Source organism: Bactrocera neohumeralis, chromosome 2 (genome assembly GCF_024586455.1).
Source record: "Bactrocera neohumeralis isolate Rockhampton chromosome 2, APGP_CSIRO_Bneo_wtdbg2-racon-allhic-juicebox.fasta_v2, whole genome shotgun sequence".
Taxonomy (NCBI): domain Eukaryota; kingdom Metazoa; phylum Arthropoda; class Insecta; order Diptera; family Tephritidae; genus Bactrocera; species Bactrocera neohumeralis.
Genome location: NC_065919.1, coordinates 51201591 through 51218384, shown reverse-complemented (window position 1 = coordinate 51218384; position 16794 = coordinate 51201591). Strand labels below are relative to the sequence as shown.

The window sequence follows — 16794 nt, the reverse complement described above, 5'->3', positions numbered from 1 at the left end:
CTATATAGGCAACTTAAGTCTCTATTTAACTTGCTTCTCAGTGACAACTTGAGCTAGATTGGCACTGTGATCCAAGTTACTCGTTTAGGCACTTTTGAGCATGCGTCAGAAGACATGTTCGCGCAGTGTTGCACCAAAAATGTTGTACATTTGCTAGGGCATCTGGTTTGTGTGATTCGTCGGAAAATAACGCATGGCGAATCGAAGACAGCTATTATAAATAATTATGCCAAATGTACTTAAGTTTTCTATTAATTTTTTTATTTTAAATTTTTTTGATTTTGCTCAAATCCTTTTAAATTTATTAATTTAGAATGTTAGTTTCAATTCCTAGTTTCCTTAGCAATTTAAGCAGTTAGGTGTTTTATATAGTCTCATAAATCCGAAAACATAGCGTTGAGAATTTAATTGAGTAAACTCATTTATGTGTCTAATCCAACAACAATTCTTTAAACAAGTGTAAAAATTTATGATTTCATGATTTTACGATGCGTTATGACAAGTTGTGCGTCCCCTCAGTATTTTTGAATTTTTTTTTTATTGAAAAACTTCAATTAATTAGAACACGCCTCACTAACTCATAATTCTAAACTATGCACTAATAGTATAAGCAGCCATCATATGATTTAGGAAAACTACTAAAAATTTACAATTTTTACATTGACATAAATAAAAAAAAGCGGTAAAAATTACATACAAATTTCAAACTCGAGCGGTGTTAAGGACTTTTTACACAAAATTTACACTTTTTACACAACAACATTAGACTATTTATACAAATAATTAATAGTTTCTGCAGCCAGACAACTTAACTATGCACACTTCCGTTAGGTGGCAGTCTGAAGAGCACTTGCAAGTGTTAATTTGTGGTAGTAAATACATATATGCATGTGTGTGAGTGTGTAAATAACCAGAGCTGCTGTGTTAATTAGCGATTGGGCCAAAACTAAAATGTTCTTAAAAATACACTAGAGTAAATATTAATTGCGAAAATTTGAAATAATAGCAGGAAGCTTTTGAAAATATAAATTTACAGTTAATTTTAAAGAAAGAGCAATGAAGCGGAGCAGTAAGTATACATATTTGTAGTATTGTAAGAAAAAATATAGTTGCTTACCATTTTATTTGCTTTGCATTTTTTTAACTATTTTTATATGTTTTTCAGTATTTGTTTACCATTAGAGAGTTAAATTGTTTATAGCGACAATAACAACAACAGTCAACAAAGCCATGACAATCAACGCCAATTGATAGACAACAAATATGCGCGTCGCTGTAAGTGTGTGTGTGCGCGTCGCTGTTTCGTGTTATTTGCTTACATGTGTGTGTGTGTGTGTGTGTGTGTGTCTGAATAGTTGCGCCAGTCTGTCTAACTGTCTAGTCGCTGTTTTACAGCATATTTGCATATATATTTAACAACTTTGTATTTACATATATATTTATTGTTGTAGACTTGGCATTTCGTGGGTATAAGTGTGTGCGTGTGTGCAAAATTTCGTGCAAATTCAATCAATTTAAGCTCAAATATACATGCACATACATAAACTATATAAAGACATGCTTTAAAGCGCACATATAGTGCGCGACGCCTTTGTGTATGCTACGCTTACACATTTGTTTGTATGTGTGTTTGCGCGCCTATTGTGTGCTGGTTTATTTTCTAATTTGTATGCGGCGCGCTGGGATTTCAACAAGCGTGTAATGTTGCGCGCGGTGTTTAAACTCGATGGAAAGCGCTGTAGTTAAGGTTTTGCCGACAGAGCTGATACAATGAGCGCCTTTGTATTGGCATATTTATATATTATAGTTTTTGTTGTTATATTTGCTACATTTCTCGTGGTTGCATGCGCATTGCGCGTGCTTTGAATGGAAACTGACAACAACATTTAACGGTTTTTGTTTTTTTATTGAAAGTGTCATCATTTATGTGTGGTCTCGTGCGGCCAGTCAACGCGCGGCAACTGTTGCGCCTAACCAGTACAGGTGTTTTTGCTTATTGTTCATATTTATTTTATTTTATTTACTTTACACTTAGTTGCCTTTATCTTATATGCTATTATTTTGTAGATTTGTACATTTGTCGCTGCTTTATTCCGCATCGGTTGTGCAGGGCGTATGCGTAACATTGTCATTGTCATCACAGCTCACATTCAATTGTTCCATAATGGCGCGCACTGTGCTCCCCACACTTGTGAGACTCTCACTGCCGCAGGGGTTGTCATTTTCCGAGTTGCTATTGCTGCCCGAATGCTTCATTAGGCCGCTGGACATGGAGTCCCATTGGCGTATCGTCTCGCGATCGATCTCCACCGATTTGTGCGATAAGTTTGAGCCGCTGTCCGTGCGCAATACCTCATACACATCCGAGCTGTGACCGTCGTCTGCAATATGTTCTTGCAGCTGTACGTAAACATCATTCTCATTGAGGCGATCCACGTCAGCAGCGCGCGCATGCCGCGCGTTGTGTGGCGTAAGCGGTTCGCTCAAGCGCGGCTTATATGCGGCGCGTACCTGCTGTGACACATTGTCGTTTACGTAGGTGACATCACGTGTGATTTTCGCTTTATGCGCGCCGCGTTCGCCACCATGTAGTTCACGTCTCATGAGCGCCGTCGGGCTGGGCGCTATGCGATCGAGGTCGTCTAGTGAACGCGCATGGCGTTGTGAGACGCGTCGCAAGCTTTCGCGCCAGAGCGTGTCTTCCTCCCATAGCAGCTCACCGGTTATGGGTGCGCCTAGAACGGAGAATTTCTGTGCGTTATTTGTGTTCGTGCCAGCGACGGCGTGTGCCGTTTTAGTATTAGTGTTAGTGGACGTTCGGCCTCCGTGTGGAGACGCTGCTACATCACTACCTTCACCGACAACCATATGATTTGAATGACCCAGTGCTCCCAAACCGATGATGTTACTGTGTCCCAATTGTTGCTGTTGCATGTTTGTGATTTTCGCCGAACTACCACCACCGCCTCCGCCGCCGCAGCCAACCCTAGTGCCGCGGCCGGCGGTATAAGTCTGATAAGGTGAATGAGTTTGTGGTGACGCGGATGGTGTGTGCGTGATGGCAGTGGGATATGCATTGGTGCCCGTTAGTTCAGTATGTGCTTGCTGTAGGTTAGTCTGTTGAAAGTTGCTCATTTTGGTGGTGTGCGCGTGACGTCGCTGATAATCACTGGCTGCTGCCAACGAAGAAGTAGCTGTGTTGGCGGCTGCTAGCGCTGCAGCAGCAGTCTCGCTGGCATTGAGAATTTTGCCCGAGCGGTAGCTCAACTTTTCCACATTCGTCTTCATTTTATATAAATTTTTACTATCGATTGCCTGGTCTTTGTCGGCCAACAGATCCACATTTATATTTGAAATTACGCGCCCATGGCAATCAATGGGGTTGTGTATGTGCGCTATATTCGAGCCATGCGCGTGTACATCGCGCTGGTTGTTCAAGGGCGCTGTGGGTGTGGCGATCAACTCGCGACTGCTGCTGAGCTCGGAATAGTAATAAGGTGGGGATTTGTCGGAGATGTTGCTATTATTGCGACTGTGTATGGGTGTGTAGTACTTTGAATGATCGTGGTCGCCGGAGGTGGGTGTGAGGCAGCCCGCACCGGCAGCAGTGCCATCGCGTGTGTCGCCGCCTAGTCGCTGTAGCGAATCCGTGGACGACACGAAGCGTATGTTGCCGTAGAAATGTTCGTCGTCTTTGTTGCGGAATGTCTCCGGTGGTTTTATGAGTTTCGTTAGCAGTTCCGTGGAGCCGACGGTAAGTGGTGTGTCCAAAAGCGTGTTTTGGTAAAGATACAAATCGTTCGATTGCAAATGGCTGAGATAAGTATCTAAGTCATGTGACAGTGTCTCCTCGAATTTTTCGCGTAAAGATTCAATCTCGCTAATAGACTCTTCGGATAGTGGTCGCCGAGAACGTTGTCGTTCCAATTCAGAGTCCGAGCCTTGACGATGACGAAACTCCACCGCCGAATCGGTTTCGCTACTGTCGCCAGTCGGTGGCGTGGCGTTAAGCATGAATTTCTGCGGCAAAGAACTATTCGATGGATAGCGTCCGGGCGACGCCACATATGAGGGTGAGTTTTGCTTCAGTTTATTATAGAAATCAAAGTCGGACGAAGTGTTGGAGCTGTTGTCGGTTTGAAAACTGTAATTCGAGTCGGAGAGCGTGCGTTCGTGGTGCTTGAGCAGCGCAGCTGCATGTGGTTGCTTGAAATGTACGGCACTGCGTTGTTTCGAGAACTGATCCGGCAACGATAAACGACTACACTTTAAGGTCGTTTCGGCCTTCTGTCTATTCAACGAAGTGTTACTTGCATGTAACTTCGGTATTTGGTCATACGATAGATTGATCTTCGTTACGCTGCCGCTGCTGCTGTCGCGTCGCTTCACCGTATCGTAATGCTCGGACGAGAATATCTCCTCCGTTTTCAAGTCCTCCATTGGCGGCGGTGAGGCTGGTATAGGCGGCGGCGAAACTATTTCACTATCAGAGCTTTCGGCACAATCGGCCAGTGGTGTGGATGCACCTAGATAATATGAGGCCGGGCGGAAAGTGTCCGATAGACTGAAGCGTGTGCGTGAGCGCATCTTCTTGAGATCGCTATGCTTTGTAGACTCATCGTCAGCGTCAGAACTATCCGATACGTGTGACATTGTGCTCTGCGACTGCTTCAGTATATCGGGTAGATCTTTGCGCTTGCATTGTGCACGCTCTGCGCTGGACTTTTTCGCTTTCTTCTTCAGTGTATCGGTGACTTTTTTGTTTTTCTTCAATGTCGATCTACCGGATGAGCTGTGCAACTCATCGGCCGGCAAAGGTGGTGGCAGTTGAGACAAGTTACTTGCAACTGCAGCGCTGCTGAGTGCGGCGGCTGAATGGCTGCCACTTTCGCTTATGCTGCTGGCTGCGCTTAATTCCATATACACAGGCTCTGCTTGTATTTGCAGCTGCTTGGCTTTGACAGCAGCGCTAGTTAGCGCTGGACCGTCGTGTGGATTTATGCACATAACCTCATAATTTGACCTGGAATCTTCATCGGGCAGATTTTTACTCATTTCTACATAGGGGTTCTCCTCTTCTGTGGTGGAATCATGCAGACTTATCAACGTCAAATTGCCAGACTGCGCTAAATCGCTCTTCTTCGGCGTCATTGGCAGATAGTGATTCTCGTCGAAAGTCAGCGCGGCCATAAGAGGCGCCCGCGGCTCTGTCGCAATTACTGGCTTAAGCTCAGCTGCAGCTGTTACCATTATGCTAGTATCCGTGGCCGTACTAGCTAGCTGACTATTAGTGTGTGCTTGGTTATCTGTTGGCATTGCAGTTTCATCTTCTGCGTCTGCTTCTATGGCCAAAGCTTCGTCGAGATCATCGTCGGTATATTCCTCACCCACCGTGTCGTCGTCCTCATCTGTGTCTTCTCGTGTATTTGCAGTAGTGTCAGTTGTGACAACTCTTGCATCACACTCAGCTATGTTGGGCTCATTTTTCAGCTGGCTGCTCAAATTTTCATCCACAACTGCCGTCTCTCTTCCAACCAGCAATTCTGCAGTCTGCACGACACTTTCCTTAACTGGTACATACATATCCTTTGCTTCTTTTTCCCTCACCGCCTTCAAGTTAGCCTCTTGAATTCTTTGATAAACTTGCAACTGCGCCAACATTGGCGTCTCCTGTTCATTTATTGTCTGCATTGACATTGTCTCTTTCGCTGTCATGAGTTCGTGCGTCTGTTCAGTAGTGTCGCTCGCCACCACACGCTTAACATTACCGGCATCATAATTATCTGTAGTGTCCGCGGTTTCCTGCTCATCATCAGCGACGGTTTCTTGCTCTTCCAACTGCAGCTCCACTTCATCCGTCAACTCGACGGCGTGCCCGCTCACCTCTTCGTTGTTCTCAATTAATTGCACATTTTCGTAAGTCTTCGATGGTGAAGGCGTTGGCGTCAGTGTCTTTGTGGTGTAGACGGGTGTGTATGTGGTAATTTGCGGTGATTTCGGCGCCGGTTTCTTGGGTAGGATAGGCACTTCCGGTGGCACCGCTGCATTATCCTTAAGCGCCGCCATATTCAGTTGCAATTTCACGTGCTGTGCCAACGTTCCGCTTTGGCTTTCATAAGTCTCGTTGGGTTTTGCTTTATCTCCACTGTTCTTCAGTATGGGTTTCGGTATAATTGGCGCTTTTGCTGCTGCTAGCATTGTTGTGTTGTTGTTTTTGCTATTGGTATCGGTCGGCGCTGTCACTGTCGCTATTTCGCGTGCGTCCGTCTTGTCGCTAACTGTCTTTGTGCCGCGCAATAGAGTGCTCGTTTGTACTGGTGTTTGTCTTGTTGTTGTTGTTGGTATGTGCGTTGTTGTGCCTGTATTCGTTTCGGCGAAGGTAATTGTTGACTTTGTTGTTGGGTTACTTTTATTATCACCCTCAATTGCTTGGCCAACAGCCGCAGCAGCGTGTGTTGTTGTTGCTGCTGCCGTTGACGCTTGGCTAATGGCACTAGAGACAGTGCGGCCACCTGTCGCTAAACTAGTAATGGCAGCTAGAGTAGTAGTAGTGGTAGTGGTAGTAGTGATAACAGAGTTGGTAGTAATGGTAGTGGTGTTTGTGGTTGTGGTGGTGGTGGACCTTCCTGCCGGCCTGCCGTTTGTGTTGTCTCCATCTGACAGGGGGTTTTATGGGCACACAGCGCATACGATTTGTTGTACAGTTTACAGTTTTAACGGTGTTTTATTTATGATTATTATTTTTTGTTTTGGATTTGTGGTGGAAATTTTTATTTTACAAAAATTACAATTTTCCAAATAAAAACCAAACAAAATGTGTTTAATTTTGTTTTATTTTTTTTTTGATTTTTGTACACGCAAAACAAAATACGAACAAAAAATATGGAAAAAAGAAAAACAAAAAACGAATTCTTAATTAAACAAAGTTCAACAATGGATACTGAAAATATTTTGCAAATGTTGATGAATTTAGTGCGAAGTTTCTTTATTTTAAACAATTTATTTGGTAAATAAATTAATTTCGGTTGTGGGTTAGATTGAAGGTGAAAAATGCTTTACAGCCAATAGTGAGTACAGTTAGCCACTTTGAGTGCACCAATTAACCCAGTTTCTAGTTTTTAAGCAAGTAAAGAAGGAAAGCTACTGAAAAGGGAGGTGGAAAGTGAAAAGCAAAAGGAAAAAATAAAAAAATTAATTATATACAAAGTTTGAAGAAATACTAACCTAAAGGTGTATATATAAGAGAAAACACTTTAATGACTGCAAGAAGTACAGTCACAGACAGTTAAATAACGTTGTTTAAGCCCCACAAAGCCCAGGGTGAAATATTAAAATTCGAAAAGTATCGCAATAACAGAGCAACGGTGTTATGCACGAATGGAATATTATACATATGTATATACGTATACTTGTAAGGCCACAAGGCAACCACCAACCACAAAACACAAAAATCGTAAATAAAAAATAATAATATAAATATTATTGAATACGAAAAAAATGTTTTAAAAAAATAAATATGTATGAGAAATAAAATTAAAAAAAATAATATTAGTAAACAAGAAGAAACTATAAAAACGAAGTGCATTTGAGAAATATAAGATCTATAAAATTAAAAAAAAATTAAAGAAATAAAAAAATTTTATGCAAAAAAAAAATCTAAAAAATATTCTACAAGATATTTCAAAAAAAAAATTTAGTATATAAGAGAAACTAAATGCAACCGCTACTTAAGTCTACGTACTGCCAGCGGCGTGGTACGCAAAAGTCTAACGAGCAAAAAAATAAAATAAAATAAAAAGCGCGCCGGCCGTGCAACTCGTCAGGAGCTCCTCCCGGCAGCTGTGTGTGTGCTTTTTTAATTTGCAAGGCAAATATGTGCAAGCGAAAAACTGTTATATTAACCTAAATTTATGTGCATGCACATGTGCTTGTAATCACGTCACAAAAAAAATTAAAATAAAAATAAAAACAAAAACAAAAAATATAGCAAAATACACAACTACATGCAAAATTTGAGCGCCACAGCTTGTAGTTCGTTGAAAGAAAAAATAAATAAAACTTAAATATATCCTCAATGCAAATGCCACAACAAACATGTGTACTGTAAAAATTAAAAAATAATATTAACGGTAAAAAACACAAGAAACAAGACACAAATGTTAGCTGCAGTTGCACCGAAGCTAGAATACCCTTCACAAATGAAGAAGTCCATAAAGGACTTGATTTTGATCGTTCAGTTTGTACGGCAGCTATATGCTATCGTGGTTTGCGCTGGAAAATTTGTACAGATATAGTAGCATTGTCTTTGAAAAGAGTTAGTGAACAATTTCGGAAGGAAATCCTGTTTTTCATTCAAGAACTTTATTCTTTCAATATGTATGACAGCTATATGCCTTTGTGGTTGCTCTGGATAATTTCCTCAGTTACTATACCGCTGTTTTAGAAAATCATCAAAACCACATAATGAAATTTTTCATAAAAGAACTTGATTTTGATCCTTCAGTTTGTACGGCAGCTATATGCTATAGTGATTTGCTCTGGAAGATTTTATCATATACCGAAGCATAACTTTAGGGAACACTCAGTGTTTAACTTCGTTACGATATCTTTTCAATAAAAGCGGTTGAAAAATAAGTAGCTTCTTAGCGAGAAAAGGACGAAATATCAGATCTTTATATCAAAAACTGAGAGATTTGACAAAAGCACATGGCTAAATCGACTCAACTCATCACGGTGATCATTTATGGCATACTACTATGAGCAAAAAATAGTAAGAATTTGTTCATAATTTTAAAATTCTTAAATTATGCTATGTACTTGCTCTCTCTCTCTCAAAATAATTCCCCATGGCCCCTCTAGACTTGCGCCAACGTTTTTTCCAAAAATCGAAACAGTTGTTAAATTGAATTTCCGGAGCAACCATCAACGCGCCTAGCTATTCACGTTTAATGGCTGCAATTGACTCAAAATGGTTTTCCCGGAGCAGTTATTTGAGTTTTCTAAACAGCCAGAAGCCACAAGAAGCTATGTCAGGAGAATACGGTTGTTGCGGCACGATACTGGTTGAAAATTTGGCGAAAAACTCACGAAGAATCAATGCAGTATGCGACGGTGCGTTATCGTGGTGCAAAAACAAAGAGTTGTCGGCCCATAATTCCGGTCTGTTTTTACGAATAGCTTCGCGTCAACTACTCGCAACACGCAAATAGTATTTATTGTTGAAAGTGTGGTCGGTCGAAAGTATTCGGAGTGCACCACACCTCGAGAATTGAAGAAAACTCTCAAAATAACTTTGAATTTTGACCTGTTTTGACGTAATTTTTGGTCTTCAACCAATGGGTTTTTGCGTCAAATTTAAATTAAAAAGTCTAACTATTTTTTGCCCACCTTATACGATATCTGACGTTTTCTTTTTGGTATTACAAACTTCGCTATACCTTGTCCAGGTTTTAAAAAAAACCTTGCATGCTTTAATGTTTGATATCATGAACGGCAGCAGCGCAGACACACGCCACTGCAATAAGGACAGTGAGGAAAGTACGCAGGTACATGTTTTCGGTTTAAGTATATAGTAAGTAAATGCATACATATGTACTGCACAGCGATACTTGCGCAATATAGCCACTCTGCTAAATGCCAGTGACTTGATTTTCGCTTCGGGCTATGCTAGTCGCTTCGCCTTTGCATATAGCTGCCAGTTCTACGTAGTTAGACATATCAGATATATGCTAGTGTATATCTGCTATATTTATATCCAACATATACAAAGTCGTTGTCATTATCGATGTTGAATTCCGTGCTGTTCTCATTGTCTATATTCACATGTCTTTCGGTTGTTAAAATGCAGGAATTCATGTTAGTCCAATGTTGGTTGTTGCAACATATGGCGCTTTGGATAAATTTATGCTTTTTATATGTGTATGTAAATGTGTATACAACATTGTGTTTTCAAGAGAAAAACAAAAAAAATATTTTCTCCGACATATGCCAGTCTAGCCGCATACGCTTGTAAAAGTTTGAGGTTAATGGTGAAAGACTAATAAAACATTAAAGCTCTTTACATTGAAGGTACGCTAAAAGAGAGCTAAACAATTTGCTCTAAAAGAGTTGCCATTAAAGCAATTACTAGACATTTTTTAATATACTTAATTGAGCGACTACTTGCAAAAATTTTAATATGTAATATAGAGATACCTGCAGGGATAGCAGTCTAACCAGCTGTCAAAGTAATCCAATTGTGACAAAAAAGTACAATTGTAATTTAAATTCCTAGGGTAAAAATATTTAAAAAGATGTATTTTGCTAAGTTAATAGGACTGTCCTTAATCACTGCGTCAAATATGAGCGCAATCTGTCTATCAATCTATTTGTTTACAGCATCTACTTAAGTCGGTACACCTTCTTTTGGTATTTTTACAATAGATAAAAATATCGAAGAAAGAATTTGTCTCAAATTTTGTATTTCTTATCAAATTTTGTGTGCAGAATCATTGTGAATGTTGGAAAAGGCTTACGGTGATGCAGCTTTACCAAAAACACAAGCCAACGAGTGTTTACCACAACAAGCCTTCGAGAGATCGTTGAAAACATGCCTCGTTCTGGTCGAACTCTTCAACTTATGAAAATATTAAAAAATTCAAGAAGGTGGTGTTTGAAAATAGTCAGGAATGAAATTTTTGTGGATTTTTGGGTATGAAACGCGTTCGACCTCGACATGTCCCGATGAAACTGAATTTTTTTTCAAAAATTGTAATATAAAGAGGTCTTTTTCGACATGCTTGATAGTGCAAATTCCGATTCCACATTCGTGGAGAGCATTTTAATCGCCGATTAGATATGGGTTTATGATTTTTAATCCAAAAACTCAATGAATACCATCGATCAATTACAGAATGTACCAGTTTTGGCTTACTGTGAGTTCTTCATGTTCCCCAAACTGAAATTGCCGCGCCATGGATGCATTTCAGTCGATAGCAGAGATAACAAAATGCGCTGGAGGAGCTGAAGAGCATCGCAAAAATTGCTTATGAAAAGTGTTTCGAGAACTGGAAGCACCTGCAGTACAAGCTCATCAGCCAGTTCGTTTCCGGTTACCCCTTTGCAACCTGGCACCCAGATGAGTTGCACTCGATTGCAGACAGATTGGCTGTTCAGCTATTCCATACAATCACATATTAAAGGCGATTCAAATTCGTAAGCTCATATAGCTTTAAATGCCGCTTGACTAACACTGAGTATGGCAATACTTATTTTCATTGCAATACTCGTATTATTGTTGGAGATTTATTTCTACACACAGACTTGTAGCAAAAATTTCTGTTTGGATAATGCTCGGAAAACATTATAAGAGTGTAGAAAGTTTGGTGCGCGATCTTGTGATGCTTGCACCAATGCCTTCCGCGTTTTCGAGGCTTCCGTTTAGCACTTAATAGTGCTATTCCTTAAGCATGGAGTTACTCTATTCTGCCTTACTGCCGAGAGGAACTTTAATCGTCTTTGTCGAATTTACCCTTTTGGTAATGTCGATAGCAGAAGTGGCACTGGTGTCTCCTCATTTAAAACCTTGATTTGTTGAGACGGGAGTTATTTACCTTATATATCCCTTCTGCTGTCATGTGAAGCCTTCAGCATGACTTCTAGTGCTGCCTTTGAAAAATTACGACATTGAACCACAGATAAATAAGTTTGTCATATTCCAGTAAGCTAAATGTCGCTGTCACGAAACTGGCTTCCGACACATAGACTCTTAGGCAAATGTGTTCAGAATGATCCGTAGAACATTTTCTGCATACGTGATTTTTCCATTTTTTGGTTCCTTATAAATATATATTAGGGCAGGTTGATTTATAAGGAGCCAGCGAGTTTTAAGGCCCCTTAAAAATCGTCGGCTCGATCCGCTTTAATATATGCTGATATATTGTATATACTTTAATATATGCAGATATATACCTGTATATATATTTTCCTGCAAATTTTTAGGTGGAACATTGATAGTTATTAGTGCTAACTGTTTAATGATGCAGAAACATGGACGATGACGAAACGAGATGAAAAAGCACTTGGAGCATTCGACAGAACTGTTCTTCGCAAAATCTTTATAGTCGTGCGTGTGCGCGATGAATTAGGAAGAAGAAGAAACCACGAACAGTATGAGCTCTACGGTGACATATAGTTACGCAAATAAAAAATACGAATGCGCTAGTTAGGCCATGTTGTTTGCATGAAGGATGATGCTCCAGCGAAAAGCCCCTTCGATTCGAGATCCTTGAATGGACAACAGAAGCAGTGGTGGTCACGCATCCAATGGAAGGACCTAGTGCATAGGCACCGGTCTGCACTTTTCATGTAGAACTGACATTATCTCGCAAAAAATAAAGGCAACTCGTTTTTTCAACCCAGACCGACCTTTATAATGCAGCGAAGTCGGTCCTAGGTATACGGTACTCGTTTTTTCTTTAAGCTTAGAATAATTCAGTACTGGAAGAAGTTATTTTTGTTAGACAACTGTATTTTGCTGACAGTTCTTTAGAAATGTTTCTTAGGATATTATCTTATTGAAAAAAAAAAACAAAAGCTTCATTAAGCTAAATTTATTTCGAAACCTAGTCTTTTCTGAAGCAAGTACACATTAGCAAATGTTCTATAATAATTATTACCACAGTTTTGAAAACGACCGTATTAGTAGGAGTGTAATATTTACTCTTTACTCTCTCACTCAATTGCCACCCGATGATTGGGCGAACAAGCGAAGTACAACAAACGGAAATGATGCAAAATTTTGCCAGTCAACAACTCAACAAGAAGGATATATTAAGCGAATTTATTTTACAACCGCATCCTTATTATGTCATAGACAAGTTGCGCAAAAGTTTCGTAAAAGTACGAATGTATTTACATATCTTTACATGCATGTGAGTGTGTGTGGAATGCCACCTATGCTTTTTACATGAAACTTTTTGAGGTTATGCAAAAAAAATTTCGTTTTGGTTGCAGGAAATAGTCAAATTTCATAGCAGCAAATGAATAAAAAAAGGTCGAAATGAAAATATTTTTTTGTTAACTTAAAGCTTGTTTGTAAAGCTATTTATGTTGTTGTAGAAGTGTGCATAAAATTGGATGAAGATTCGAGAGGAAGGCAATTGGCGTCGTTTATTTTATTGTTTTGTGAATTGTTTGCTTCTGTTTGCGATTTTTAAGGCGCTTCGGTAGTCGATGCAACTATTTTGACAAAGCAAAATTCAAAATAAATATATATTTTTTTAATTTATATAAATAAAATAAAAATTTATATAAATAAAAAAATATTTTTAAGCAATTTTAAGGATCATAATTGCAATTTACAAATATTTTCTGCAAAAGCTAAAATGTTGCAACCCAAAAATATTGTGAAACCTCCACACAAATTTACTGAATCGCTACCCACAACTGGATAATTAGCTTTTACGCAAATCCTAAACAGACAAATTAAATATATCTTCAATAAATTTAATATATTTGTATGTGTGTGTATTGCCATTCACATTAAACTTTTGCTAGCTGCCTGTCCCTCACTTCGATTTCTTCACACCCACACGTTTAAGTTGCTCATACGCCGCGTTGGTCGCAAAGCATTCATTAATATTTTGTGGCAGCTGCCTTGATGTGCATGTCTATTACAATTTTCTTCGAATTGAATTTATTTATGGTCACAACGTTGTTGGCATTAGCTGCGGGTCAATGCTGGTGGGCCATTTCTAGAGTCTTTCAGCGAATCTTCGTAGCGCCAATAGAGATTTATGTGTATAAGAAGGTAAATATAGAAAAGATCAGCCACTCCGCCCACGCCAAATCAGAAATCACACTCATTATTAATGTTAATTGAAATAAATGCTGGAAATGGGCTGAACATTTACGATATTGCTATTTGAATGAATTTTTTGGAGGAGCAGTGATGTATTTATTGGCTTAGGCAAACAGTAATACATACTTAACAATAATGTATTTCCATTGTAATTAACTTGCTGAAAACTAGTGAATATTTCTTGCTTTTGAAAGCCAACTGACTGACAATGATATGGGCATACTCCAAAATGTTCGAAAGTACAAAATATGTATACAAAAGGTAAAGAAATGGCATGGTGTCGACCATTGATTAATGAAGAAGTCAATGAAAAAATGGTGGACCGAGATTGGCTGGAGTACATTATTTAAATGATTTAAAAACTAGTTTTGAATCAATGAGCGATATTTTTTAGAATACTGAAATAGTAAAAATAAACTTTGAAAGACCAAATGAATAAATGTTCAGGATAAATTGATTTAAAGAGCTGAATTTTGCTTAAGAATTGTAAAGAGGGTACGTGTTTGGTAAGTAATTAGGACAGTTTATGCTTTTGAAGTAATTTTATTTCGTGATTAGTCAAGAAAAAGAAATATTTGTCATCCAAAACTGCTGCATTGTTTTTTCAAAATATTCTCCCTTAAGATTTTCTATATACTTTTGAATAGGTTTGCACTAATTTTCGAAGCACTTCTGCCACTCTGATTGAGGTATCAGCAAAACATGCCTTTTGAACGCATCAACAGCGTATTTAAGTCTGAAAAAACTTTGACATATTAGTTTATTTTTGACGAACGGTGATAAAAAGAATGGTGGACGACACATTAAATCGATGTTTTGAGTCCTAAGAAATGTTGTTTCATTCGTTGCGTGAGAGGTGGACGATTTTCTCGATTTTTTGAAAGCAACTGGCAAACAAATGGTTGTGCAACACTCAGAACTAACTTTTATGTGTTTTTATAGAGTTATGGTTGCGATATGTCCAGTTTTTCCAAAAAAAAATGGGTTTTTTGTTTTGAAACGGACTCATACAAAAAATTCCACAATAAATCACCTTTCTACGACAGATCAAATGACACGAACCTTGTTTTTGAGCGATCGACAAAATGCGTGTGCGCTCAGCATCAAAAGTTCCCGAAATATCAACTGATTTTGAAGAAGCATTACGAAATTCGTCTTGAAATGATCTACGACCTCGGTTGAATTCACCATACCATTGAAAAATACTGGTATTGATGGACTTTTATCGCCAAAAATTATATTTAAATTATATTATTAATAATTATATATATATTATAAATTATTAATTAATATTGTATTTAAAATTTAATAAAATTCATCGGTGCTTTGTTGCAGAGTTAGTCCACGCCGAAAGTTGTAAAATTATTTTTTTAAAATGGTATTATTTGTCCGAGATGAATATTTTTAGTTACTGTAAACAACACATGCAGCACTCACATGTCAAAACGTTGTGAGTGTGTTATACACAAGAATGTCAAACTTTACGACCAGTTGCGGGCTGCTAGATAGCAACACTAGGGTTGCCAAACCGCGAAATGTAAAAGACAACCGACATATGACTGAAAACAGAGATTTAGAAAGATCTGCCTAATATTTAATGCAAACTTTTCTTTAGTTGATATATGAAGAAGACTTAACCCAAGAGGTTAATCATTATCGCAGTGTACCTCGCTAGGGAGCAAAACATTGCTAAAAAAAACTGCTTGGAACTATTTAAATAGGGGCTCAATTTCAACGAGATGGCTAACCTAAAACTCTCATGGAATGAATTTCCATCTGCAAACTGCTGTTAATTTGCAGAATCGCAAGAATTTCTGCAGCGGATACTGGTGTACCCACTTAACAGGTTACTTAAGACAATGTCATAATGATCACGGTTGAATCGCGATTAGCGGACGCAAACAGTGATTAAGCCAAAATTGACGGTTAGGAAGATTTTGTTATGTATTTGGTAGAATTTCATTCATGTTATAACGGCTAAGCTCTTAATTCGGACCTATAATGTCAACAATTGGCCCTGAAGTTGTCGGCTTTGGTCAATAGGATATGAATTGTGTTCCATCAGCACAACGCCAATCCACTCACATCGTTAGTGGTTTTCTAGAAGCTGCGGGAGGTTTGTTAGTAAGTTTTTATGCATCTTCCTTATAATACGGAGCAGGCACCAAGTGAATGTTAACTGTTTCTGTCTATGATGAATGATTTTTCTGGTGACGAATTCACCTCAAGGAAACCTAGGGACTACAGTAGACCGTTTTATTTTTTGTCAATATGGATGAGAGTTTCTATGACAGGTATATTCATCAGCTACGGCGACTAGACTTACTTAGAACGATAACGAAGATTAAATTTGGTCTGTTTAAAAATTCATTCTGGTATACAAATATTACTAAGAAAAATGCCATTCTCTGAAAATTGATTACTTTTTTCAATCTACATACTACTAACAAAATTTATAGGTATACAATATCTATTAAATATTAACTTAAATCTCCACGCAACCTGCCCGGAGGCTTTTGTGCCAATATTTAAATTTTCGCGAACACTTCAAACTTCGGCTCCCCGACGTCAGCGTGTGCGCTGCTCCCACAGCAATAACAGTAAATAAGTTTACCGCTTAAAAAGCTAACCTTCATTAAATATCCAACTGCCACTGCGACACACACCGGGGAAACGGCGGCAGCAGCAGCCGTTGCAACAGCTGCGAGTTATGTACGCGCGTGCCGCGACCTAAAAATCTCATAAAAAGCACATGGAATCACATCAAAAGGATTAAAGAGCGGCAATAGCAGTAAAAATGAACACGAGAAGGTCAGTCAGCCGGTGACTCTGCTGGCGGTGAGTGAATGATGGCAACCCGCCGCGGCCATATTCACTGCGTCGAGTGCAGACGTCACAGTCACATTGCCGTTGTATTGCCGCTTTCGCGTCGTAAAAAAATGTGAATGCGGTAA

At 39.0% G+C, this 16794-nt stretch overlaps 1 protein-coding gene across 7 annotated transcripts in view; it reads right to left on the bottom strand.

Annotated features, from left to right (window-relative positions):
* The window catches only part of LOC126767623 (probable serine/threonine-protein kinase yakA), a 256576-nt gene that overhangs the window by 25230 nt on the left and 214552 nt on the right, over positions 1-16794 (bottom strand). Inside the window, exon 5 of one of the 7 annotated variants that reach the window (XM_050485085.1) lies at positions 1170-2735. The exons of the other annotated variants lie outside the window; for them this stretch is intronic. Within the exon in view, the coding sequence (XP_050341042.1) occupies positions 2089-2735 (647 nt within the window). The 3' untranslated portion in view covers positions 1170-2088. Of the gene's footprint in view, positions 1-1169; positions 2736-16794 lie in introns of those variants that run through there. 7 annotated transcript variants of the gene reach the window in all.